Genomic DNA, 26,089 nt, shown 5'->3' with positions numbered 1-26,089 from the left:
CTACATGCATTAAGGCTAGTGTCTACTAAAGTCTCTTGGGTAGATAAACTAAGCACAGATCAGCCAGGTCTAGTCAGGTCTAAGTATATGTCCTCATCCAGGGGAAAAAAAAAAAGATTTCCTGACATTTCAGTGATGTAGATTTGAATCAGTCACCATGAAAAATGGTGGACCATTTGTATTACAAAAGAGATACTATGGCACAGCCCCAAAGGTGCATTTCTTACAAATTAATTAGCTACAGAAATTATTTTGATAACAGCTACTGCAATTCTGAGGTGATAGGGCCGCTCAGTGATGAATACTCATGATCAATGGTAGGCACCAGCAATATTCTTCATGCTGAGTGACTCTGATTAATATTTAGGTTTACAGTATATACATATGTGTTTGTATCTACACTTAGGGTTTGGTCATCTTAACCTGCTTTATGCAAGGTCCTCTCTTCAACTATAATCCCTTCCACTGGAGCCCTGGGATATATGGATAAAAGAAACAGGTAAAAAAGGGGTTGGGGTATCCTGTCACGTGACAAGGAGCTCTATGCTTGGTTTTGGCCACACTTGAGCCTCTGCATATGCTTTGTTCTTACCTGTCACCCATGCCACCATGGAATACTATAAAGGATTAAGGCCAAGGGGTCTGTATGATCTTGCTGTCTATAAGGATCCTATAGGCTGATCTGTGTTCGTTGCATCCACCTGTAATACTTGGTTCCTTTGAATCCATTCCCATTGCTTTACCAACCCTGACTGATTCAGAAGCCCCTGTTTGTAAGCAAACTTCTCCCTCCAGGTATAAACCTTCAGGATTTGTACAGAATGACTTCCCACTTTCCCAAAATAAACTTGAATGTTGCTATGGCACAAAGAAGCCTGTGTGTTCCTGGGCTTTTACTACAGATTAAAACAAATCAGTGTCTTTCATGGAACCTTGAAGAAGGACAATTTCCTCTGATCCCATCCAGCACACACAGAGCATGAACTCATGGTGAAGTGCCTAAGACTTTTCAAGGTCTTAAGGTGTAGCATATGCTTAACTGGACCAGACTTAAAACCACCTGCACTTTTCCAGACCAGGTCCTAAGAATCCGAATGAAGTATTTGTTGTCACCATGCCACACTTAGTGATCTAAACAGCAGCAACCATATACAGCAAATAGTCCGCAAAAAAGAATATTCCAAATAACCTCACCCAAGGAGTATAGCTTCAAGAAACCCTACAGAGAGAAGGCAAAACCCCTCTAATCCATTTTTATGTCTTATTAGTTTAAATGGCTGCTATTTCATCGTGTTACACCACCAGAAGTTAAGGCTCAGTGTGCTCATCAAACAACTGAGATGATGCCAGCATAAAACCGGAAAACCAGTGTGTTTTTCCTTGGAAGCAGTAACTATTTTAGCTGGAACAATGCCATTTAAGAACAATGTACAAGAAAGGACAATCATATACAAGAGATCCTTAGTACTTGGAAATGTTACAACAGGACAGCATTAGTTCTTGCATTTCTTTGAAGTTTCTTGACATATTACATCCATACAAAGAGTTCATCATGATTAAGAAAAATATTCCATTCTTAATAAAATAAACATGCCTCGAGGTTCCATATTTGAAACTCAAATGCCACATGTGTAATAAAACTAAACTCCATTTAAGGCAAGTAATATATGTCACTCCTAAAATTTCTCAACATTAAATATCAGTAAGGGCTCCCAAACTTGCGTGAAGATAAACATTATAGGCACCATCAAAGAAAACAGAAGCTAATCTCACTGGAATTTCACTTTCCTGATCTGAGGAGAAATCCCACAGTACCTTCATATGGTATCGAAGGAGCTGACAGAATCCATTGCTAGTAGTCTAAGAAATCATTACAGACTTTCATTGCTAGAAATCAGGCAAGTGATAAATGGAAAGGCACTGATCAAGTTCTCCATGATAGTTGGGACCAAACAAATTGTGTTGCTTCTGGGGTGGGTAAGAGCCAGAATTAAGAGTGATGGGAGGACTTGGAGGATGTGTATTTTGTCATTGAAAGGCAGGTCCATGGTCACTCTTAAAGCCAGCCACACTGTGACACTCAAGTCCATGCTAAGAGGTGACCACAGCCTGAGCTCAGAATTTCTTTTGCAGGGGAAGTATATGAACACCAACAGGCGTATATAAATATCAGCCAAGGATGGCTTGGGGCTGACCAGTTCCTTGGTAGCTACCCTGCTGAGCTGCTTCAAAGAATGGGGTGAATGCGCTGAGTCTGAGCAATAGTTGGGGTTATTGTAAGTAGCCAAAAAAAAAAGAAAAAAAAAAAAAGAAAAAACAGGTACTTGGATCTCAGTGTGCTCTCAAGCCCACTTTTTACCACAGGGTACATATAGCCTGTGCTACCAAAGATGTTTTACTGAGAAAATGTGTTGCATTATTTGGTATTTGTTTTTCAAAATGCAGCCCTTCAAAAAATCCAGGGGAGGGAAAAAAACGTAGCAAGGACCAAGCAATTAACCATCAATATCAGTGGCTACTTCTACTTGTATCTTCTGTTGAAAGAGTATTTTGTATCCTTAATATGCAAGTAGATTAGATTAGAAAACAACAGTCAACGGGTCCAATCAGCGACTTGGGCAATAACAGTCCATTGAAAATTACTGGAGCTGCTGACTTGAGTAAAGGCTGTAAGTCTAATTGCAAAAAAATTGTATTTCAGATACAGAAAAAGAACACTAAATGTAAGAAAACCACTGAAAATGAACAAAAATGCACTGAATGCAAGCACAGTTGATATAAACCGGCCTTAACTCAGCTGACCTAAATTAAACTCCAATTATTGTGGAATTAATCCTTCTGACATGAAAAACACAGCCTGTCATCAGGAACTGAAAACATTCTATAAGTCAAGAAACATTAAAGCCTAGTTGAGGATTATGCATGAAGAGTGAGCAGATTATGATAGGAAATAGTTCTTAGCCTGATGAGCAGCAAACTCAGCTTCCCAGACAAAGGAAATTGCATGTAATGCTCCCATACAGCCTAGAAGAAAATGCTGCAAGATTCCGCTAGATGAAAAAGATGTGAAATTTGAAATCTGTGGGATGAAGTCTTCCCATGCAAAGCCAACAACTGTTACAGACACCTCTCTGTGTGTACACAGCTGAAGTCAACACCTTTTCTTTCCGAAGTGGATTGCAGTTTGCCTTATTTATTCATTTATTTACTAACAGTAACAGAATGCAATTTTCCACCCTCTCTTTTAAGTTCTTGCTATCAGCATACCTTTTTTCAGGCTTTTTGCTTGACACTGTATGTTATACTGTTGGTGAGGAGCTGAACAAGAGGTAAAGTTATTTAAAAAGACAGGAGACAAAGAAATGCATGCAATTTGTTGAAACTTATTGCATATGAAGGAATGCTGTCTTTCTCCAACTTAATGTGGAGTGCACAGCTCCTCTGTATGTCCCAGTGGGGAGGTAACAGGGAGATGGCACATTAATATTGAAACTTCTGTGACGTGTCCACGTTCATAGTAAAAGTTCTCCACCTCTGTGACTTACCCTCATTCATTCTAGTTCAGGAAAGCTCTTGTGTATGTGCTTAAACTCTGCTGAAGTCGATGGGATTTCAGTATGAGCTTAAAGGTAAGAATCTATTGAGAGCTTTCCTGATTAGGGATCTGTGCTTATTGCACTTGGTTCAATCAACCCATGAGGTTTTGGTTTCTGAGATTTTCTGTACAAGAATTGAAAGGGTGTATTTTGTGCATTAAGAGCAGTTCATGCCAGTACTTCCAAGTGTATGGAAACGTTTGGAGAATGGTACAGAACAATTAATTCTGAAGAGACATCATTGTGTATTGCACATATGCACACATGGATGTCTGCACTCAGAAAATTTTTGCTCAATACTGTAAGAAATGTTCACCTTAGTTTGGTTCAATGCTGTGGTTGACTATTTCTGTAGCACAGTGTCCAGAATAACTGAATTATCCATGAAAGGTATACTGTCCATGTAAATGGCACACAGTCATTACGACAAGTGAGCACTATTCCGCACCCAGTGAAGTCCTTGTTGAGTGTACTGAACTAAATGCTCCATACTGCTGTGCAAGGTGATAGGTCCCATCAATGCATCCAAGTCATTAAAAAAATCTACAGGGGAAAAAAAAATATTCAGCATCAGAAAAGTGAAGCTCTATTTGCTACTTGTTGCCCTTCAATAGATTTTATTATTTTGCAAACTGAGTCAAGCTGCACATTTTATGGGAATGAAAGTTTCGTGCTGGCAAGATTACTTTTAAAGCCCTGTGGTTCATGATCCTACTGACTGATGCAACATTTTCTTATTAAAGAGCAAAACAGTGACTTCTTCAGCTTTGTTGTTCATTAATTTCCATTGAGTCTTGATAAAGCAAACAGATGCTATGCAAGATTTATTTTGAGATTAAGGACAACTAAATCAAAAGGTCTACACATCTATACGTATGCTAGCTCTTATAGATATGACAGGGAAATAGAGACTATACAACATGTCAACTCGGCCTAAAAAGTAATTTAGCTAACCAGCCACTAAGGACTAAATTCAGTTGCCTACTTAAAGGCATATAGTGAGCATCTGAGATGCCCTTGGGAAGCTGATACTTACAGTGTGGACTGGCAGATCTAACACAGGATGTACAGGAAAATTCCGGGGTGGCACTGTAAGCAAGGATACCTCAAAGGGCATTTGGCAGCTTTGTTTAGGCAATTGTATGCCTGTCCCTGCTTCAGGGTGAACTGAACAGCTCTCTGAGCTCTACTGTTTATACTAAGCAAAGCTCCATCAGCTGCAATGCAGATTAACCCTTCCAGTCCAATATACACACATACACTTAGGTGTCCTTATTTAGATTTGAATCCCGCCCATGCCCCTCCATAAAATTAATAAATTATCCTGAAAACAATGCTTTATCATCAAGACAGATGCTGAGTCACTTGTTCATGGAAACCAGTTCAGCTTAGAGAAGTTTGCTTTGAAGAGGGATCAAGGCTTCCTGTTCCCATTTGCTGGGATAGGGAGAGGGCTAGGGGCTGTTCATTCCTTCTGCAGGAAGGAAGTGTGCTCCTGATTTTTGGTGTCTGGCTAAATGTATTCCATCCAGCTCCACCACTTGGGGGGGGCAAGAAGCTGCCTTGCCTCCCACAAACCCTTCTCTCTAGAATGACAGAGACAGTGGATGCTACCCACAGCTATGTCTGTAACCTGTCTGTTCACCAGCCATGTGACCAGCAAAATAAAGAAAAAAATTAGATGTTTCAGAAAGAGTTAGCTATCAAAATTGCCTTTTGGGGATGTTTTGGAACAACTAGGGGCAAACTGAAGTAAAAAACACCTCTGCAGTCCCACTGTGCAGACAGGGTTCCTGTCAAAATAATTACTTCCATGTTAAAAATGATGTGTCAGTCTTAAAACAGTCAGTTGCCTTGATTCACTCACCTCTGTTTTCCTTGGCCAGGTTGTCAGCCATTTCCCAGTAGTCATAGCTGTGCAGGATGCTGTTGGTGATGCTGACATGGTTGGCAGCCATCTGATGAATACGCTGTGGGATGCTGATGATAGGAGATGGGGAAGGGGCCCCTGTGCTCCCCTGGGATCCTACAGAGCTGACTGGAGAAGGGCTAGGGGACATGGGTGATGGAGTTCCTGTGCTCCTGGAAACAGATGTTAATACAGTTACTTAAAAGGTTTTGGAATTAAAAACGTAAGAGCATCAAAACATACTGCAGGTAAGAAAATACAATTTCTAACTGCCAAGCTGATCTAAGTTTCTGTGTGACTTACTTTCCACTGGCACCCCAAGGAGATGGGTTCTGGGCAGCTTTTGATGAATTCTGTAAAGGAAAAAACAATATATATAAGACTATGAAATTAGGAACATCAAATAGCACAGGTAAAGAAATGCTAATCTAAAGTGTGCAGATAGACGTATTCATCTTGTGATGCAATAAATGCAATCAGTGTAGTTTGTTGTTGCAATGAAGCAGCGCTGCACTGCAGCACAGAGTCTATTAAACACCCTGGGATGGGGACTGATAAGGAAACTGTCTTAGTTGGAACTTTTCACAGAAATCCTGGGAGTTCAGAAAAAGATGTTGCCAGGACTCTTTTGTGAGGTTTAACGCGGGCTTGTTTGTGACTGAGAAAAACAGAAGGATTTGCACATACACTCTCTGGCCCTGAAAGACAAGTAGTATTCTCCAGGGACCTGTGAGACTCTGCAGGTCTGCTCAACCTGGCTGACTACAAGGATGTGAATCTGAGGGTCCCTCAGCCCAAGTGAGTGTTTTAACCACCAAACTCAAGAATCTCTCTCATGATTGATCCTCTTGGAGCTGTTCCCCTTGGTCAGAATATGGAGGCATTCACAGGGTCAGAGAGACTGCCCTTAGAAACGGGTGGTTTTTCTAGCTGAAGGTTTCCCCAGAAGCCCTCAGAAGGGGATATTCAACCATCTAGCATGATCTTTTATACACCTGCAGTCATGAAGACTCTCACTGGTATACTGTGCTTTGGGTAAAAAATTTCATTGCTTGAGGAGAGACCACCTTGCATGAGCGCTGCATTTACTGAGCAGGAGAAATTCAAGTGTCTGCAAAAATGGAAAATGAATAGTTAAAATCACTTTAGTAGTTAAATCTGCAAGAGCTGGCAGGAATTTACTGACAGGTTCCTGCTCATTTAAAAACAATGGAAAAACTTCTCCACTCTCCCAAATGTGGTCCCTGATTTAATCCTGGGCCTGTAAGAAAGAAGTACATCAAAAACTCAGAAGTCTAAGAATCAAAACTTTTCTAGTCCATCCCAACCTCTGCCACATACTCAGCAATGGCCAGTCTCTTATTCCTCAAAGGAAGGTGACCTCCTCACACGTGCCCTTGAAACCATACATGCAGATAATTGTGTGTCGGAGAACAACTTTCCTTTCTTGACAACAGCAGGAGACCAAGTGAAGTCTCGAAGCCTGACATCTGTTTATGGATATTGTTTAAATGCAAAGCTGCAGGTGCTGCAAGCTGCAGGAGTTGCAAGTGTTATAAGAGTACAAAAACTCTTGGTCTCCCATGGCTTAGGAAGGAAATATGATAAACAAGGGGCTTCAAAGCTTCACCGATTTCAAGGCCACGAGTAATTCCTCAAGACACTCAGCCTGCAATTTCCATTTTCCACCAATCATGGAGCTTCTAGCACAAGCTAAATTACTTTTAAAATTTATTCTATTTTATTCTTTTGGAAAAGGATAGTTAGCCATATAAAAATCCTAAGAAACTATTCCTCTCCCTTGTTCTCCTGTGTCCTGTTCTAATGTGTAGCAGGCCTCAGAGTTAGAAAAACAGATTCTGTTTCAGAGTTTCAAGGTTGGATTTTCTTAACATGAGCGCTTACTTTTGGATTTTCTTGGTCCAGTGACTGCCATGTCTCCAGGTATTGCCAGCTCTGTTTCCATTTAGGAAATGATCACATCCTCTCTTAAACTGTTCTGCAGTAAGCTGGACACATCTCCTGAGCCCCTCTTAAAAAAATTTCTTTTCTCAGTTTTCATGCATCCTCTGAACTGCCTTTTATATTCCCACATCTTTCATGCCTATACCAACACTGGCTATATTTTAGAGGAGATCGAATCAGTGCTGTGTGTGCTCTGGCATTCTTCCTGCATTTTGACACTTGGCCTTCTACATCCCAGGTAGGTGGTATGAAAAATAAGCTCTGGAGGGTCCCACAGGGTGTTCTTCCATTCTTCCTTCACTGGAATTTTCTTTTTTTTGTTTTTTGGGCAGGAAGGGACATTCACTGTCCTAAATATAACCAACCTGGGAATCCTTGGTATTTGCTCTTTTTACAGAATAATGTCTTTATTATTTTATCTCATTCTATTTTTTTATTTATAAATTTTTAAAATTTATTTTCTGATCTGTCTTGGAACTACTGGCCTTCATCTTTCTACTGTAATGGAAACTGAGTACATGGTATTTACTTACAGAGTTGGAGGCAGGAAAATATTGAAGTGGTATCAAGGATACTTCTGCTGTAACTAGCCTCTGCCATACTGTACAAGCTCCCCCACTTTTTTCCTTATGTTTAAGTATATTACTCCAGCTTCTCCTCAGTTCTGCACCAGAAAGTTGTGGATAAGGATTCTAAAGAGTAAAATGTTGTAAGGAACTACCTCTTATCCCATTCTGCTACCATTACTGCTACCCATTCTCCTGGTTTCTTTATGCTCTCAAATATGCCTCGCCCCTGAATATCTGTGGCTTCTTTTTAATTCTCTTCTGCATTAATTTTTTAAAATAATGGAAATAGAATACTTAAAAGGAGATTTAAATAGTCTTTTTTTCCTTTCCTAAAAGAAAACTGTGTCTAATTTTCCCCACAAACGTGTGTGACAAGGTTTAAAATCCTTTTTTCATTGGTAATACATGTGGAAGTTCTTAATGCAGTCAGCGTTTCGCTCACTTGGTTTTGAAAGCTTTTAGATACCAAATATGAAACGAGTGGAGAATTGGCTTGTTTTCCACTGAAAATTATAGTAAATGGATTTTTTTAGCCCCCATTTTTACTTCCAAAGGTGAGGACACTTTTCTAATGTGAATCTATGCTATTATTATATCAGCTGGAGCTCTGTAAAAAACCCCAGGCTCATCTTGGCTACAGCAGAATATAAGTCCATTTTATGTTTGCTGTGAAACAGTTTCTGGCTGCTAGTAGGAGATATTTTATATGGTTGAGAGCCTGACCATCCTGTTTTTAATGTGAATATTCTCCAAACTGGTAAAGAAAAATAAAGTACTGTAATAGGCACATACTTCTCTCCTCTGAAATCAAGTCATTGTTAGAGAAAACAGTATGTGTTGAATTGTACATTGCTAAATTTTTAGAAGCAATTACAGTGACTTGAATTTCAGTTTGACAATAATATCTGTCAATTTTCTTCACTGTCTTTATGTGTTCAGAATCTGATAATGAGCATTCATGCTTGTATTTTAATTTTTTTATTAACAAAATACCACAGGATGGATGTTTTTCATTTCAAGGTACCTCCCTCTGCAAAAAAATCCCAGCAGACGAGCCCTGAGTTCAAAGGCAAATGGCTGTTCTGGTCTTCCCAAAGCAGCCTGTCTTAAAGCACTTGCGTGTTCATATTATTTTCTTTTAAATTAGAAAAATAAAGGCTAATTTTGTGTTTGTAGAACAAATTCTGAGTGAAATAACTAACAGGAGAGCTCCACCTGAAAGGTTTTGTTCTTAAAATACTTTCCAGAGAAGGGTTCCCTGTCAAATAAAATGTATTTTTGAGTAAGACTTCCTGTCATTCAAAATAACCAGAGCTTGGACCTGGCAGAGAGTGGGAAATGGAAACAGTAACAGGTGACTCAAAGCAGGAAGGGGAAACCAGAAGTGCCATATTGATTACATGGCAGGCAGTTTGGTTGCCTTCTGATGCTTTTGTACAAGTGAAGTCAGTGTGGGCTGCTTGCCAGTTCCATGTCCCACTGCACTTCCTACCCACTGATGCTGCTAAGTAGAAGCCCTGCAGCTAAGGACTAATCTAGATCAAACCCTGTAACTCCTGGAGGGGATTCTGAGAGCAAAATCTGCGAAACCTATTCACCAGATAATTGACCAAGAGTAAATCTGAAAATACCTATTTGTTAGCACAATAAATTTCTTGTCCTTCCTGCATGGACATGGTGTGTGTTTTGCAGACAGGGGCCCTTATGAAGGCTCACCTCTAGAACTAACTAGGTATCACGTGTTGCTGTGGGAGTCTATGGTAAAACTCACAGGTGACTTCACATGGGAATAACCAAGCCCAGCACAGTTTCTTTTTAAGTCCTATAATGACACAGTTATCTAAAACCATGCCTTAATGAACGCACCTTGAAATACTCAATAAGCGCTTTTGAATACTTGACCGCATGGTCTCTCTTCAGTCGGAACATCCTCCAGTACAGAAGGGCCAGGCAGCGGTAACTATGACAAAAAGGAGAGCAGAAGGTAAAACATGCCCTCAAAGAAATCCCAATAAATTATCTTAAATTCTCAAACTAATACAGAGCAGAAGGCAGACAGCCCCTTGCTTACAGTTTTTATCTCATTGTTTATCGTACTTCACACTTTGCCATCACCAAGGCTTAAATATTGAAGCCAGGACAGGTCACACTGACAAATGCCACCACTGAGGTGCTAAGCAAACCTTGCTTAGAAGGGTTTGCAGAATTAGATTCAAAGGCCTTGACTTTGGCTTGTACACTTGACCAAAGGCCTGTGCCATGCAAAGGTCATTATGAACCTGGAATCCAATGCATACATTTTTTTGGCATTTCTTTTGGTAAATGCAAAGGCAGCCTTTTGGAGTGTCTTATCCTAGGACTTTGTTACAACAGCCTGGATCTGGAGTCGTCCTGGGCGTACTTTGTGTACATCCAGTGATCTCTTCCAGCAGCTGGAGATAGCTGGGAAATGGGGAAACCTCAGACCTTCCCTGATTTCAGTGACCAATCTCCTTTGTGGGAAACCAGAATGGAAACTGTATTGGAGTCTAGAGACTATTCTGAGGGCACCTGCCTGATTTTTTTCCCCAGAGGAAGCCAGCAATAAGCTGAAATATTCAGTGTACTGCACTGGAACTGTCTGCCCTCATGCTCCTCATTAGTCTTCAAAGATGGTGCACACCTTTAATGCTATGTAATTAAATGAGAGTAATGGCTATTAACTATAATTATATATCATAATAACTGATAATCAGCATTCAGGACACACAAACTCTTCTATTCTCTTGGCTTTATGTGCACTGGTCTATTTTATGAATCAAGACTCACCACCAGCTTTTTCCAACAAGCTTTTTAATTGGCAAGTGTGGGATTGTCCCTCAGTAACACAGCTTTCAATGCAAAAGTGATGTGTTTTGTTTTACCTTTAGTACCAGAGGCCTTATTTTCAAAAGCAGGATTTAGTCTTGGAGCCAACCTGAAGTGCCAGAATGCTAGTTGAGTTTGGAAGCACAGAATGCTCCCCATCTCCCTGCTCCCAGGGGCTCTCCAAACCTTCGCAAACCCCTCGAACTGGCAAATTGTACTTGAAAAGATAATCCCAGCTAGGGTTTGTCTGCCCGCTTGCCTCCTGCTCTGGAAGCAGGTAGTGAATTTCTGCCTTTGGCCACTGGAGGACAGTGTCTCCTCAGGAGAAGAGGACCCGGGCGCGCTGGCTGCCTGGCAGCCTGCCCGGCGGGCTCAGGGAGCAGCCGGGGGATGCGGCGGCCTCGCAGCCACCATAACTCCACTCTGTCACCTTCACAGGTACAGCACATATGCAAATAGTGTCAGCTCATCTGCTGGCTGGCAGACGGTAAGTTAAGATTTGCTATTTATCGCCCGGAGAAGGCACCGTCTGCTCTTCCTCACTCTGACCTTTCCGCTGAAAGAGATGCGGGGGCCCGCAGATTGGGATTCGGTTCTGCATACACCTGAGCGCTCCGGCAGTTGAGCAGCCCTTCCTCACACGGCTTTATTGTGGGGTTTTTTGTTCGATTTTTTTTTAACCCTTCTTTAGTCATTCTCCCACCTCAAAGCAATTGCTATGAAAGCATTCTGTGCTCCTCCTGATGGCACAGCAAACCAGCGACCAAGAAAGGGCATTAAAAAAATGATACATTGCATCCTGGATTTTTTTTTTTTTCAATACAGATGCTTAATTAGGGCTCCTTATTTATGGACGCCAAAGATGCATTTCACTTGGATTTTTAACAGATGGTTAATAGATGTCAAAAACACACATGCTGATTGTAAATGTCCACTTACTGAGAATCATTAACTATGTAATAGGTATTTTACATATTAACTACACAGATATTACATTAAAATCTGATTTTAATAACTTTACTATTTTGCTGTCAATCAGTAGTCATCCTATAGAATCTAAGGTGTGTGCATATTCATATAAAAATCTCAATTCAAAAGGTAAGCCGAGGCTTAATTATCATCCTCATTGTATGTGCCTTCACATAATATAAGTTATGATTATTGAGCCTAAAATGTCCCACAAAAGAAATTATTGAGCTGTTGGTACAAAAGTATATCACTCATAAAAACAACAAACCATCAGCCATTTGAAAATTAATTATGCTGAAATACCATAGCTGACCTGTCACAGTAAGTATGAAGTGCTTATTTCCAGTGACAAAATGCAGACCTGGTGCAGAGATAGAAGGGCTGAACCTTCTTAGAGCATTAAGTATTCTCCTAATTTCAACAGACAACATAATCCTATCTTGCTGTGTCCAGTATGTGCTTTTCAGAAACTGTCTCAATGTAGAAAAGAAGCCTTTTGAGGTAATCTTGGATCTACTAACCATAATGCTGCCAGCTGTTTGTCTTCTGGTGTGGCGCTGGGGCCTGAGTGGGTTTTTAGTCTCACTGCATACCTTAAGCAAAAGGACAAAAGCCATTGTGAGTTAACTGAGACAGCTTTATATTACTGATCAGAGAGCTAAACTGGCTGATGTCATTTGATCTGCCCCCTTTTATATATATTTTCCCAAGTTATCAGACGTACATGTGTTTTTTCTGGTTGTATTTCAGAGCTATTTTGCCATTAGCAGTGCCTTCCAGCACTCTTTAAACAGCACTAACTCCCTTGAACATCCATCAGTCCAGAGGGCAGCCTAGCTGATGAGGCAAAATAACTGTCCTGCCAAAATAACCTCTGCTGCTGTGGAGACCCAGTTGCACAGAGTTCATGCAGAAAGATTTTCACAGCATTTGAAGGCAGACAATGTGCCTTGAAGCTGGTGCTGCCCTCACCCTGACAGTTCTGAGCGGGTCTACCCAGATTTGCTCCCCCCACGCAGAGCACAGCAGTGGGGGAACATGTGGCTCAGAGCTATTTTTGTTCATATGACATTACATTCAAATTCTATCAATATTAAACATCCACAGAGCTAGCACTGCTGTTTCAAGAGTGTATGTCCTATGCAATCACAAATTAGTTTCTGGAAATCTCAGCTTCCAGCTGAACACCTGAACAATGAACAAGGTTAGGACAAGATGCAGCACTTCTGGGCTCGATTCCAGAAAATACCTGTTCCCTGTAGTTAGCTGCTGGTTTTTTCCCCTTGTCTTTGCTTTCAAACTTTAATCCTGATACTTGTGCAAAGATTCTTTATGAACATTTTGTTCCAATGGGCATATCTAGCAAGGCACTTATTTGTCTGAGCTGTAGCAAGAGAGATCAACATCACTTCATACTACCACAGCTACAGACATTATTGAAAGCTATGGATCTGCAAGCAAAATTAATTTCCAGAGTTAGGAACACATATTTACATATTTACAGACAAAGAAAGAGCTTTCTGTCTCTTGGAAAAAAGAAGGGAAGAATTGCAGAGATGGGATGTACTATTCTCTAATAATAAAATAAAAAGCATTCCAGTTAGAAAGCTGGCCTCAATCCCTTCAAATGAATGAGAAGACAGCCCTAAGTGGAATAAAATGCCAACAAAATTGTTAACAGGCAAGAAAATCTTTTTATCAGCGCTGAGTCCCTAAGAATGCAATTGTTTTAGAAGCTTTGATTCATTATGCATATGATTAAAAATGAAAATATTTTATTTCCTATGTGTGGTTGACTGTCCTAAGGAATTATGCCATGGTCATTAATAGTGCAGCTTTCTCTGCTGGCATTGCTGGCCTGTGTGTGTGGGACTGAATTCTAGACTCCTGTTTGAAGTGCCAAGAAGGTGACTAAATACAGGGGTAGCTTTAGTGTGAGGTGAACTGCTTTGGGGACTCCACTGCCTACAGTAGGAGCATACACACAAAGGAAACTCGAGAGTCCATTTTTCTATCATGGTTCACACCTTCTTTCAGGTAACCTTTAAACCTTTAGTCGTAAACATACTACATCAACATTTTGCAAATTATCCCTCCATGAGAATGTTTTGGTATTATATAATTTGTTTTGAGTAGCATGGGACTTAGATCACTAAAATCTTGAGGTAATTTGGAACTGAAGTAATATGAAAAGCATTTTTTTCCATTCCACACAGTTTCCTGATTTAATTTCCATAGAAATCATAGATAATACATATGTATTACATATGACTGATTGGGCACTTGGGAGGACCTCACTTCTCCACTGTCACTGTACCTAGGGAATTATGTGATAATGTAGATGAGCATGTTTGCACAGAGTAACCCCTGAGGTCATGTCCTCCCTTCCTACCTTATGAGTTCAACTGTTTCTGAATACATTGTATAAGGGGATTTAGATTCCATTGGGCCTTGTTCCATTGCATTTCCACACTCAATAAACGATAGTGCTGCTTCTGCGTAATTCAGTGCCTTTCCAAACTTTTCCACCTAGAGGGAAAAAACAAGGGCATAGGGAAATCATGTAAGCATCAAGACATGGTTACATTTGATGTGATTTTCTCAGTATGAATTGCTAACTTGATGCAAGTTGGTGTATGTTCAGAATCACAACTTTCCCTATGAGAAAGTTATACTCCATCAAAACCTGTGTACCAGTGAAAATTGTAAAATATAGAAAAGTAAAGCTAAAAAAGATGTTATTTGGTCCACACCTGTGTGAAAAGAAGGCTCAACTCTGTCTAGGACATTCCTCACAGGTCAAAATTTATCCAGGGCTGGAAATTCCACAAACTTATCAGGCCTTTTGTTCCAGCTTTCATTAAGAAGACTTCCACCCATCCTTGCAAACAAAATTTTTCATCACTCAACACAGGAACGTAATGATTGTCTTGAACTAGGAAAATGATAATTAAATACTTTGACTACTAACTCTTATTCAGAGGCTCATCTCTATTCTTGTCTTCTTTATCCCTATTTTCAGCACTGCTTGATCACACTCTCCTCATCAGGAATTTGCTTTCTATATCCTCCTCCTCTTCCTGGGACAGCTTTACTCTCTTAGCTTCTTCTGCTATCCTTCTTCCTTGCCCCATTTATTCTCCTATTTTTAACCCTTTTTGACTTTGTATTTGTGTACTTACATGGATATACATGCATTTATGTCCTCCATGGCGGTGTATATGCACATAATGTTCATATGTGTACACTTAAATACCACTTATCTTTTGGCAGAATTTAATTTTTTATGTGGATAGAGATGAATCAAACCAATATTTCTCTGTCCTGTCTTCTCTTTCCTTCAATCAGAACTTCTGTGGTACATAATACCCATTAATGGACTAGATGCATTTGATTGAAATCTGATGCACACAGTGAAAGGTTAATGGACCTTATTCTTTTTCAGGGGATAAAGATTTTAAATAGTAACTTTGGAACGGCACACTGGCTTCAATCTATTTTAGGTTCTTATATGACTCCCACTGTGATCATACCAGAGAATTTCACAAACTTTTTATTACATTTCTCTCCAGGATGCTCTTGGGCAGGTACAAATGCTATTATCTCAGTTTCACAGATGGGGTACGAAGGAGCAGAGAGACTTAGAGTAATTTTCAGGCTGCTCACTCTAAGTGCCTATGTTAGGTGTTGTAGTACCAGAGTAGGAGATTTTGAGCCCAGCAAGGTGATTCAAAATGTCTGCAGGCACTTCAGCAATATGGCAGGATCCCTACACAGTAAAGGAGGGAGTGCAAGCTCCTGCAAAGAGCAGCTCACAATGTGTTAGGAAGGTGCTGGTCCAATGTATAGGGAAGATGAATGTGAAGAAGATTTCAATCATTTAGTACTGGTGGGAGGGTACTGAAACTGTACCTAAGTGACTTTCACGTGGGAAACTTGTGGCAGAGCAGAGAATAATGCTTGCACCTCTTGGGAATTTCTGGGAGTCTACCATAAAAATATTTCTCTTCAGGCTAAGAATTTCCTTTGCATATTAAGTAATCTTTTCCATTCTGTTTAAAGCAACACAGTCAAGTGCACTGTTTGTACTTCTACACAGTATTTTCTGATTTAAGACACACTTTAGAGTAATACAGAACTGAATAAACCATGGAAATTTGTGCTAATAAACTCAAGTAGAATGTAAAACTCTGTGCTAAAGTCCTAAAATTAGGGCCTGCTTCTTGCTTGGCCTTTTTACATTTTTCACAGGTTAGAAAAACTGCCTTTCTTTTTTCCTGCTGCTCTGACAACAAAGTGTCTGTCTGACACAGAAAAGCACCACTGCAGCTACTCCAGCCTGAAGACAGCCATACCAATGCAGTGTCACACCCCACATGTTGTGTCTGCCATCCCAGAGACTTAATGTTTTTAAGACTGTACTAGTTTATTAATGGGTCTGGACAAACCCAGCCTTGGAGAACACTAACAAATGGCTAAGTGGAGCCCTCCTGGAGCAGTGAGTACTCTGTTGCACCCATTTGTTTAGAAAGACAAGCATCTCTTTAGTGTTCTATATAACCTCAAATTTCCCTTTCTCTTAACGGCTGCATTTTCAGAAAGGTCTCACAGCCAGAGCCAAGAATTTATTTGTCACAACAGTCCTTTGTCTGCAAGGTGTTCCTCTAGGGTTACACAAATTTCTTGTGTGCTTCTGATTACGTTATGAAACATTGGATGTGAAACCAGGATTCTTTTGGCACCTAAGAGCCAAAGCTCTTTAAAAAAAATACAAATTTGGAGAATTATAGGATCTAGCTAGCTAGTTAAAATTAGAAGATAGGTATGTGGATCCCTTACACAGCCTCCATTACTATAGTTACTAATTAAAGCAAAGGAATAAACGGAAAGTTTTATTTATCCAGGCCTTTATCTCAGCAAGTCATTATTTGTCAAGTCATAGTTTATTGAGCTATGAACATTTGATTATATAAACATTTCATAATTTAACAAGCCTAGCCATCCTTATAATAGATTTTATAATTACCCCAGCACTACTGCACTGATGAAGGAACTGCACTGCAAAAATAATTTGGATCAACATAACTGCAAAGAAAATGTTCTCACCATTGCATCTGCTTTATGCTTCTTCCGCTTAGCTTCCTGCATAAAGTAATCTGCATTGTGTGGCCTACCAGGGGAAAATAAGAAGACATTTTATTATTTTCTGAAGTGCAGAATATTTTCAAGTTATTTTTCCCTTATTTTAAACCTGATTTGCAAACATTTTTTTAATGAAGAAAATACACTTATCATGTAACTATGAATACTCTATTTCCAAACTGCTACCTGTGGAGACAATAGCATTTATGGCTGTTTTCTTTCTTTAGAAGTCAGTGATTCAAGGCAAAAGAAAGCTAATAAAATGTATTTTTATGGGTTATATAAACTGCTTCCCAAATTAGTGCTGTTTTGATCTGCAAAATGGATGCAAGCATTGAGTGGAACAAGTTATTCAGTCTTCCCTCCCTGGTGCTTGTTTACCTCTTTTTCAACTCTTCTCTGTTCAATGTCACTTGCATTGGCTTTTCCCTCATCTCAAAAAAGTGTGTATTTATTCTCTCCACTTTGAAAACACACACTGAACCTGCTTGCTTCCACAACTGCCATCTCACCTCCCTTCTCCCTCTTATCTGTAAGCACGCTGAGAGTGCTGTTTACTTTTGCTAACTGGAGTTCATCTCTAACTTGGTGGAGGTGGGCTGCCTGTTGCAATTCCACTGCCACTGCTCATGACAATTTCTCCATTGATTTCTCCTCAAATGGATCTCAGAGACTCCATCCCTTCCTTACCTGCCTGATCTACTGACTGCAGGGCACAAATTCAACTGTTTTCTCTGTGCTAAAATTCAAAAGTTTGTTTAAGATCCAGACTTAAACACCTCAATTCAAGATGCAAACACAAACTGATGTCTCCTTGGCAAGGCCACCATCTCAATGAGCTCCTCATGGCTCAAGCAAATTTCTTCATCTCTTCCTTCACCTTTCTCATTTACTTTGGAGAACAGCTACTTGCCATTTCATTTCAGGCTATAACTTCAGGTACAACTGTCAGTTGTTGCCTTTCATAAAAGTCTTCACATTTCCTAATACTGCAGATTCTTGTAGTATCATATGTGTGGGAGGTGGCCTTCTTTGTTCTCTAAGCTAAAACATGTCCTTATTCTTCTCGAAGTGGGTGTTGGTCTCTTCTCCCAAGTTACAAGTGGTAAGACAAGAGGAAATGGTCTCAACGTGTGCCAGGTGAAATTTAGATTGGACATCAGCAAAAATTTCTTCACTGAAAGGGCTGCCAAGCACTGGAACAGGCTGCCCAGGGACCTGGTGGTTGTTCCTGCAAGTGTTTAAAAGATGTGTGGATGTGGTGCTTAGGGACATGGTTTAGTGGTTGACTTGGCAGTGTTAGGCTAATGATTGGACTCAATGACCTTAAAGATCTTTTCCAACCTAAACAATTCTATGAATCTGTGATTCTCAGCTTATGCTGCAGTTACTGCCATATCCTCAGCTCTTTCAGAGAAGGAAGTTTTGCCTTGTGAAATAGTTGGTTAGTATTGGTTAGAGTGTCATCCCTTTGGCTGTATTCAATGAAAATGAGATATTCCTGAGTAGTCAGAGTATGAATTCTGATGGTTTTACTACTTGAGCTTTTAAGCACTTGATAATGTAAATGATGTGGCATTATTGCCACTCAGCAATCTGTTGTAGGTTAACCCCAGTAGGCAGTTCAGCCCTACACAGCCATTCACTCACTTCCCTCCAGTGGGATGGGGGAGAGAATCAGAAGAGTAAAAGTGAGAAAATGTGTGCACTCAGGTAAAGTCAAACAGATAAAGCAAACCAAAATAAAGAATTCATTCACTGCTTCCTGTCAGCAGGTAGGTATTCAGCCATCTCCAGGAAAGCAGGGTTTCACTTACTTAACAGTGATTTTGGCAGATGAATGACATCACTCTGAATCTCACCCTTTTCTACTTCTCCCATTTTTATTGCTGGCATGGGACATTCTTTTGGTCATTTGGGGTCAGCTGTCCCAGTTGTGTCTCCTCTCAACTTCTTGTGCACCCCTAGCCTACTCACTGGTGAGGTGGTGTGAGTCGCAGAAGGCTTCTGTGAGGCTGTGTGAGCCCTGCTGGCAATATAGCTAAAATATCCCTGTATTATCAGTGCTGTTTCAGCCACGGGTCCAAAACTCAGCATTATACAAGCTGCCATGGAGAAAATTAACTCTACACCAGCCCAAACCAGTACAGAACCCTATTAAAAAAAATTAATTGGAATTTCTCAGCATATTGGTTTAAAAAACTATGTTGTGTCAGTCAGAGAAGATACAGATCTAAGCACTGAGTCATTGGGATGGATGAGAAAACATTATGGCTGTTATTAGTAAGGACATGCTCAGATCCATAAGTGAGATCAGTAGGAGAAAGGGGGGAGCCTACTGAGAGAAAAGGACATCCATACCTACTTCCTTGAAACCACAGGGCTATTTGGCAGCGCATTAGTCTGTTTCCTTCTAATTAGGTGCACACAGTTTCAAGGATATTTGATGGCATCACAGAAGTTTATTCAACCTTATTTTGAAGAGAAGGCTAAACATCCCTAGATGGTAATAATCTGGCTAATTATGAATGACCTTTGCCCTAAAAATCTTGTTGATAAGAAGAAAACCCATTTCTTTGCTCCAACTTTCTTTAAAATATTATTCTCCCCAGAGTGGAATTGTTCCCCAGCTTACTCCACCTAGTAGGTCAGAAAATGGCTAAAGGCAGGTTTGTCCCCCAGGATCTCATAACCTAATGCAGCTGCAAATACTTCCTGTGCCCAGTAAGATGCTAACATTATCTTAATAACATGAACCATCTGAATTTGGTCTTGGCCAGTTATAAAATATTACACATTGAAAAGTGTTAGCTTGCTACAGAAAACTAGCAATGTTTTCAGAACCATTGAAAGAATTCTTTAAAAACTCAGGTCATTAAAATATGTCCTTTGCAACATTCCCTCCCATATATCACCTAGCACTACATGTCTCATTTGCTTGTTTGAAGCATGGTAAGAGGCTGTAAAAACAAAGTGAGATAACACAATGCAATTATGGTCTACTTATAAGTTAATTGTAAAACGGTTTTCAGCTTGCAGCAGGATTTATTCTCCCTAGTTATGATCAGCAATGAGGGTATTAGCAAGAGGCACACACATTACTGAACCAAGAAACCAGCTCTGAGGTGGTTAATCATAATGCAATGTGCAAAACCAGAAATAATCAGTTTTTACTATCACCAACTGTTTTTTGGAAGGCGTAATATATAAAGAAGAAACTGTGAAAAGGCCATTTGCATAGTTTAGTTGGTTGGGTAGTGTTGGATGACAGGTTGGACACGATGATCTTGAAGGTCTCTTCCAACCTGGTCTATTCTATTCTATTCTATTCTATTCTATTCTATTCTATTCTATTCTATTCTATTCTATTCTATTCTGTTCTGTTCAGAATAATTTTAAAACAAAGCACATACATTCTTAATGTGAATGCTTAGGTATTTCTGTAGGAAAAATACAAGACTGATTTACAAATCAGGGGATGCCTAACAGAAATTAGATTAATTGGGAAAATGGATTGGGTATGATTTATTCTATTTTATTTTATTTTATTTTATTTTATTTTATTTTATTTTATTTTATTTTATTTTATTTTATTTTATTTATTTTATTTTATTTTGTTTTATTTTATTTTTTAATAAAGTTTGCTCAATAGTGTTAATATACATGCCAAGTCAAATTTTGATATCTTTATGCTACCTGTGAAATACTACTCTTCAATTTATCACTACATATTAATAAATTTCCTGTTCAGATTAGTAATGTGTATGTTGAGTGAAAATGGAAAGCTGAAATGTCCTATAGATTTAATGTATATTTATATACATTGCATGCATTTCTTTTATCATTTTAGTAACATAATAAAGATATCCTTGTCATTTTTTTTAATGAGATAGGTTTCAAATTCAGTTTTGTTTTGGTTCCCATTGAACTTGAACATAAATTGTCTTTTCAAATCCAGTACATTAGTTTAAATTATTATGTCATGAAGTAAAAAACAAAACAAACCAGAACAAACCACCAAAAAACACCAACAGAAAAAACCACTCTTCTATAGCCTCCTTAAAGGTAACAGGTGACTTCAGCTCACAGACACATAAGAAACCAGACTCACTGCACATTTTGTATCCAGGAAGTTCACAAAAGATTGTTAATCGTTCTGATTTTACAGACCCTCAAGTTATAGTGACTGAGAACCCATATTTGCTACAAACATGAAGTTTCATCCAAATATCCTCTGCATGCAGCTTGGCCTATTTAGTTACCTTGGCAATGGTCTCAGACTGGAGAATTTGCAGGTAACCTCACTGGATGCTAATTTCAGATACTAGAGGCATCTTGATGAGAAACAAAATTTTCCCATTAATGGGATTCAGAAAGATCTGTGGTCTAAGGTTTGCCATCCCTCTGCAGATCATAGCCTTGCTATAGCCTGGGAAGGCAGAGAATAGAGAAAACTTCTACAGTATTAAAATTGTACTAGCAGAGGAAGCATTGGAGTCTCTTTGTTAGGCTTACTGGTCAGAAATGTAAACTGAAGTCCCATGGAAAGTTACTCAGCGACTTCTGGTTTTCAGACAACTGAGTCAGATTCTGCTCTGAAGTTATTTACAACTGTAGATATCTATTGGTGTCATCACTCTCACTCTAGATTTACAGACAGAATTCAGGCCTCTTAAAAAAAGTTAAAAAGCAGTGTGACTTCAAATTAACAGGTACAAACAACTGTCTTATCTCTATTAATAACTTTGACTCCACAAGCAAGTCTTTTGTTTCTGAATATCTGATTGTTGGTACTTTTAGAAATATAGTCCTCTTCAACAATGCCAAAAAGGAGTTCTAATACACTGCTCCAATGCATCTCATATATCTCTCTGAAAGGCAAAAGAAAGAGTGTAAAGCAACAGTGCCAACTAAGTCAGGCTGCTGGTGATCAAGTGTCATTATGTGAAACTGGCTGCTCTCGAGGAGAATTTATCCTACTATGCTGATTTGAGAAAGCAATCAAGTACTGCTGGAACCATTTCAACACATTCTCAGTCAACACCAGCCAGTCACCTAGGCACTGCAACAGAATCCAGCCTTTTACAGAATAACCCCCCCATGGCTAGATCTGATAGTACAAACAAGGCCAGGCTTCCTTTTCAGCAGTGGCATTCAAACCATTTATGACTTTGACAAGGGCAGCCTCAGTAGCATGGCTGTGGTTGAATCCAGGATGAAATTTATCAAACAAACCACTACTGTCCAGGATTTCTCTCACTCGTCTTGCCACTACTTTCTCTGGGAGCATGCTGGAAACCAGCAGGAAAGACAGCATTTCCATTGCTTGTTGTGTTGTGCAGGACCCCAGCATGAGGTGAGAAGGCTGTGGACATCATAATTATTCCCATTCCAGAAGCAGCCTTTCAGAATTTCTGGGCTGTTGAGCTCCTAAGAATGGTGGTACCATTACCCAGGTGAAATGCTTCTGTGTGCACATGTTTCTCTCAGTCCATTTAGCTCTGTGCCATTATAGAGCACTTCTGCCACGTTTGTCTTTTGCTGCCTTCTCTGAATTTAATTTACTCCAGTTCATCAGATAATTGCAAAAATGTAAACTCATGCAGTAAAAAAGAGGGAAGAGAATCAAACAAAGTGAATCAATAAAAGCCTTCCTTCATACAGTAATTCATCAGCATCTACTGCAACATAATCTCCTTGGAACTCAAAGCAACCACTGGTATTTACAGAGTATAGTATAGCTTAGGCTCCAATATGCAATTTTAATTATAACTGCATTGAAAAACACATTTTTCATCTAATTTTTATATTTTATATGAACTAAATACTAAACTATAGCATTTTCTGCTTCATTTACATAATCTACCACTTGCACATTATTTCTTACCGTGGTATGGTGTTTTATGAGGATACATTAAAGAAAACTAATAAAAGTTCAATTAAATATCATAAATGTAGCCAAGTGCATATTTTTAATACCCTTCAGAGATAATGCTGCTGAAGTGTTATAAAAAAACAAACTAGTGCTTCCTCAGTGTACAACAATTGCATGTAATAAAAGCAGTTGATATCATAATTCTAAATATAGGACCAGTTTCACAACTTTAGTAATCCAGACCTTAAAAAGTGAGTGTGCTGGAAAGGAGTAGGACAGTAAAATGAGCACCCTCAAAATATGATCAGAGCTAGGGGCAAAATCAGAAGAAACTGGTGCACCCAGGTGTGCAGAGCCTGGCCTACTTGCTGTTTCATACTGGGACCTGTGTCAGGATCATGTATGGCATGCTGGATCACAGATAAAGGTGATCATCTTGAGGGTAAAGGATAGAGCTGAGCAGGTATTATTATACAAAGTAGCATTCTCCCTATGACATATCATGGCTTCCTGCCCATTCCATGGCTTAAAATGAATGCTGTTTTATGGCACATGGCACTCTTGTGTCTGAGGCATGATGCATATGGTGGTAGACAGGCTCAGTAAAAGCCCATGGCACTCTACAAAGTGGGTACCCTGTTATGGGAGTCACACTCACTATGGTTAGACCCCACAGGTCTGGGAAGTTCAGCAGACAGAGAGCATTTGTGACCCATTTAAATGATAGTGCTATAGAAATTTCAGAAAGATAGGAACAAAGGATATGATTGGAATCCAGGAGGGGGTTGGTCTCTTCTCCCAGGCAACCAGCACCAGAACAAGAGGACACAGTCTCAAGCTGCACCAGGGGAAGTTTAGGCTCGAGGTGAGGAGAAAGTTCTTCACAGGGGGAGTTGGTAGCCATTGGAATGGGCTGCCCAAGGAGGTGGTGGTGTCACCATCCCTGGAGGTGTTCAAGAGGGGACTGGACATGGCACTTGGTGCCATGGTTTAGTAGTCATGAGGTCTTGGGTGACAGGTTGGACTTGATGATCCTTGAGGTCTCTTCTAACCTTATTGATTCTGTGATTCTATGATTCTATGAAAAAATATGCAATAACACAACTATCCAGCTACTGTCTTGATGGGTTTAGTATAACAGGCTCGACAGCTTTGCTTAGATGAATAGATGAAAAGCGCAGATGCCTAGAGAGGGAGTTATTATTGCAAAACTAGTAGACAAAAGTAAAGCTTGGCACCTAATCTAAATTAAATTAAGGATAAGTGGAGATTCCTGTTTGGGCAAAAAATGCAAAACTCCCTAGACTAATCTTGGCAATGAAGTGAAATACAAGAGATCATGAGAAAGAGTCAAAATCTACTACAATTTCCTGGGCATGACCCAGATTCATGACTTAAAGATATCCATGTGAAATCAGTATCTAGACTACAACATGCAAGGGCAAAGTGTACAAGAGAAGAGAGAGAGGAATGAAAAAAATAGTAATAATAGGGACTTCAGCTCCTGTATTAAAAGCAGGAGGAGAAAACATTACATCCTTGCAGATGAACTACAAGTGGGTTTCTTTCAATGTATATTAAATTGATACTCTGAAATCTACTATTTCACTCTAAGGTTTGGCAAAAACCTTTACAGTCAGACTTAGGGAAAGAGAGCAGGACTATAACTGTCCAGATCTATATTGTTCTAAAATACCATGGAATCACACCTTGAATTCTCCAGAGGCAACTGAAAACCAAAGGCAGGAAGATCATTCTGGGAGAAGCACTAGCTGGTAGCCAGTTCTGATGTTCCTAGCTCTGATGAATGAGAAGCCATGGTGTGGCTGAAACTGAGTGACAGTACATGTGAAACCTGAGACAAGGAGAGGGGTATCAACACTGACAGGCACAGTCAGTCCTGAAAAAAAGATTATCCAGGGTTCCTGTCCTTCAATGCTTGCCTAAGAAACTTCAATAATCATAAGACTTTAAATAAATAATAATCAGACACTAGAAGACCGGGAAAGCATCTGATAGGGATTTTGGGAATTCACATTTCTCAAGTGCATTACGTCATTGCCGTCCCTCTGCAGCTCCCCATGACTCTGTGTTGGTTGCCAAGACAATGAGAGGGATGGAACATCCTTCCTACCGTTCCCAAACCATTCTATGATTCTAAGATGAATGGGCTACTCCCAGGCTAAAAATAAGTTTGGACAGTCTTCCTGTGATTCTCTAGGCTAAAGTGGTTATGATAATTTGCTAGTAGGACTTGTTATCACTGGAAGATAAAAATATCCTTTATATATTGAAAAAATGATCATGAAAACTCCCAGGTTTCCTTGAAGAATCAGAGCCTTTGCACTCTAGGGCCATTACAGTGAGCCTTCTAGTCCACAAGAAAAACTTCTAGGTGATTATATTGTGGAAAACGGACTTGAAATACAACCTTCACACATATGTAAAGATATTTTCCACTGTGACAGGAACAGCAAATGTGACTTGGGAATTAAGCTACAAATAGAGGCATTAGACTATCTCCTACACACCACACCTGAATCCTGGCATTGGGGATGATCAAAACCCACACTGCTCTGTGATCCAGCACAAGAAGACAATCTCTGAGTTACACTGGGATGGATTTTTAGCTCTCCAAGAAGAAACAAATGTTTGCCACCAAACTCGAAGAAAACATGCTCTCTTCAATACCAGAGGAAAACATGCTCTCTTAAGTACCAGAGGTGTGGTAGAACTGTAAACACCATGGGAGCTTAGGTGAGACTTCCTCATGCTCAGTATGGGTTTGGAGGGTGCACATCACCTGCTGCAGGCATGCGCTCATTGCTCTCCTGTTGCAGAGGTGAAGGAAAGACTGGGAGAGACTGGTGACAGAAACTGTTCTCCTCCTATCTGAGAGATCCAACTCTGCTGCTGGGATCTGGAGGCGAGTTTGCTTGTAGCCTTGAAAATGTTGTCTTCATAGAGTTAGAAATAGCCAGAAATCCAGGAAAATGTGTTAAGAATTAGTACTGGAAACACCATTGATGTTGTTTATATATGTGGCATCTAGGTACCTTGAAGCATATTTAGAGCAGGCTGTAAACAATGGCAAACCAGGGGGTGCAGGATTTTGCCTGCCTTTTGAGGTCTGTTAGCTGTGTTTATTTTATATTGCTGTGTATGTGTATACAGCACTCTGCCAAGCAAGATACAGTTTTTATTGACCTACTTGTGT

General features: G+C 39.7%; 1 protein-coding gene across 1 annotated transcript in view; it reads right to left on the bottom strand.

Annotated features, from left to right (window-relative positions):
• Positions 1-1,373: 1,373 nt before the first annotated feature.
• AFF3 (ALF transcription elongation factor 3) overlaps positions 1,374-26,089 on the bottom strand; it is a 365,437-nt gene continuing 340,721 nt past the window's right edge. Inside the window, exons 15-21 of the mRNA XM_068138610.1 lie at positions 16,962-17,025; positions 14,248-14,384; positions 12,377-12,448; positions 9,906-9,999; positions 5,809-5,858; positions 5,464-5,678; positions 1,374-4,139 (exon numbers count right to left, since the gene is read on the bottom strand). Of these exons, the coding sequence (XP_067994711.1) occupies positions 4,018-4,139; positions 5,464-5,678; positions 5,809-5,858; positions 9,906-9,999; positions 12,377-12,448; positions 14,248-14,384; positions 16,962-17,025 (754 nt within the window). The 3' untranslated portion in view covers positions 1,374-4,017. The remainder of the gene's footprint in view (positions 4,140-5,463; positions 5,679-5,808; positions 5,859-9,905; positions 10,000-12,376; positions 12,449-14,247; positions 14,385-16,961; positions 17,026-26,089) is intronic.

Source organism: Melanerpes formicivorus, unplaced genomic scaffold (genome assembly GCF_026170545.1).
Source record: "Melanerpes formicivorus ecotype bairdi unplaced genomic scaffold, bMelFor1.0.p_v2 SCAF_1, whole genome shotgun sequence".
Taxonomy (NCBI): Eukaryota; Metazoa; Chordata; class Aves; order Piciformes; family Picidae; genus Melanerpes; species Melanerpes formicivorus.
Note: the sequence above shows the minus strand (reverse complement) of the source record. Positions and strands in the feature narration are given on the sequence as shown.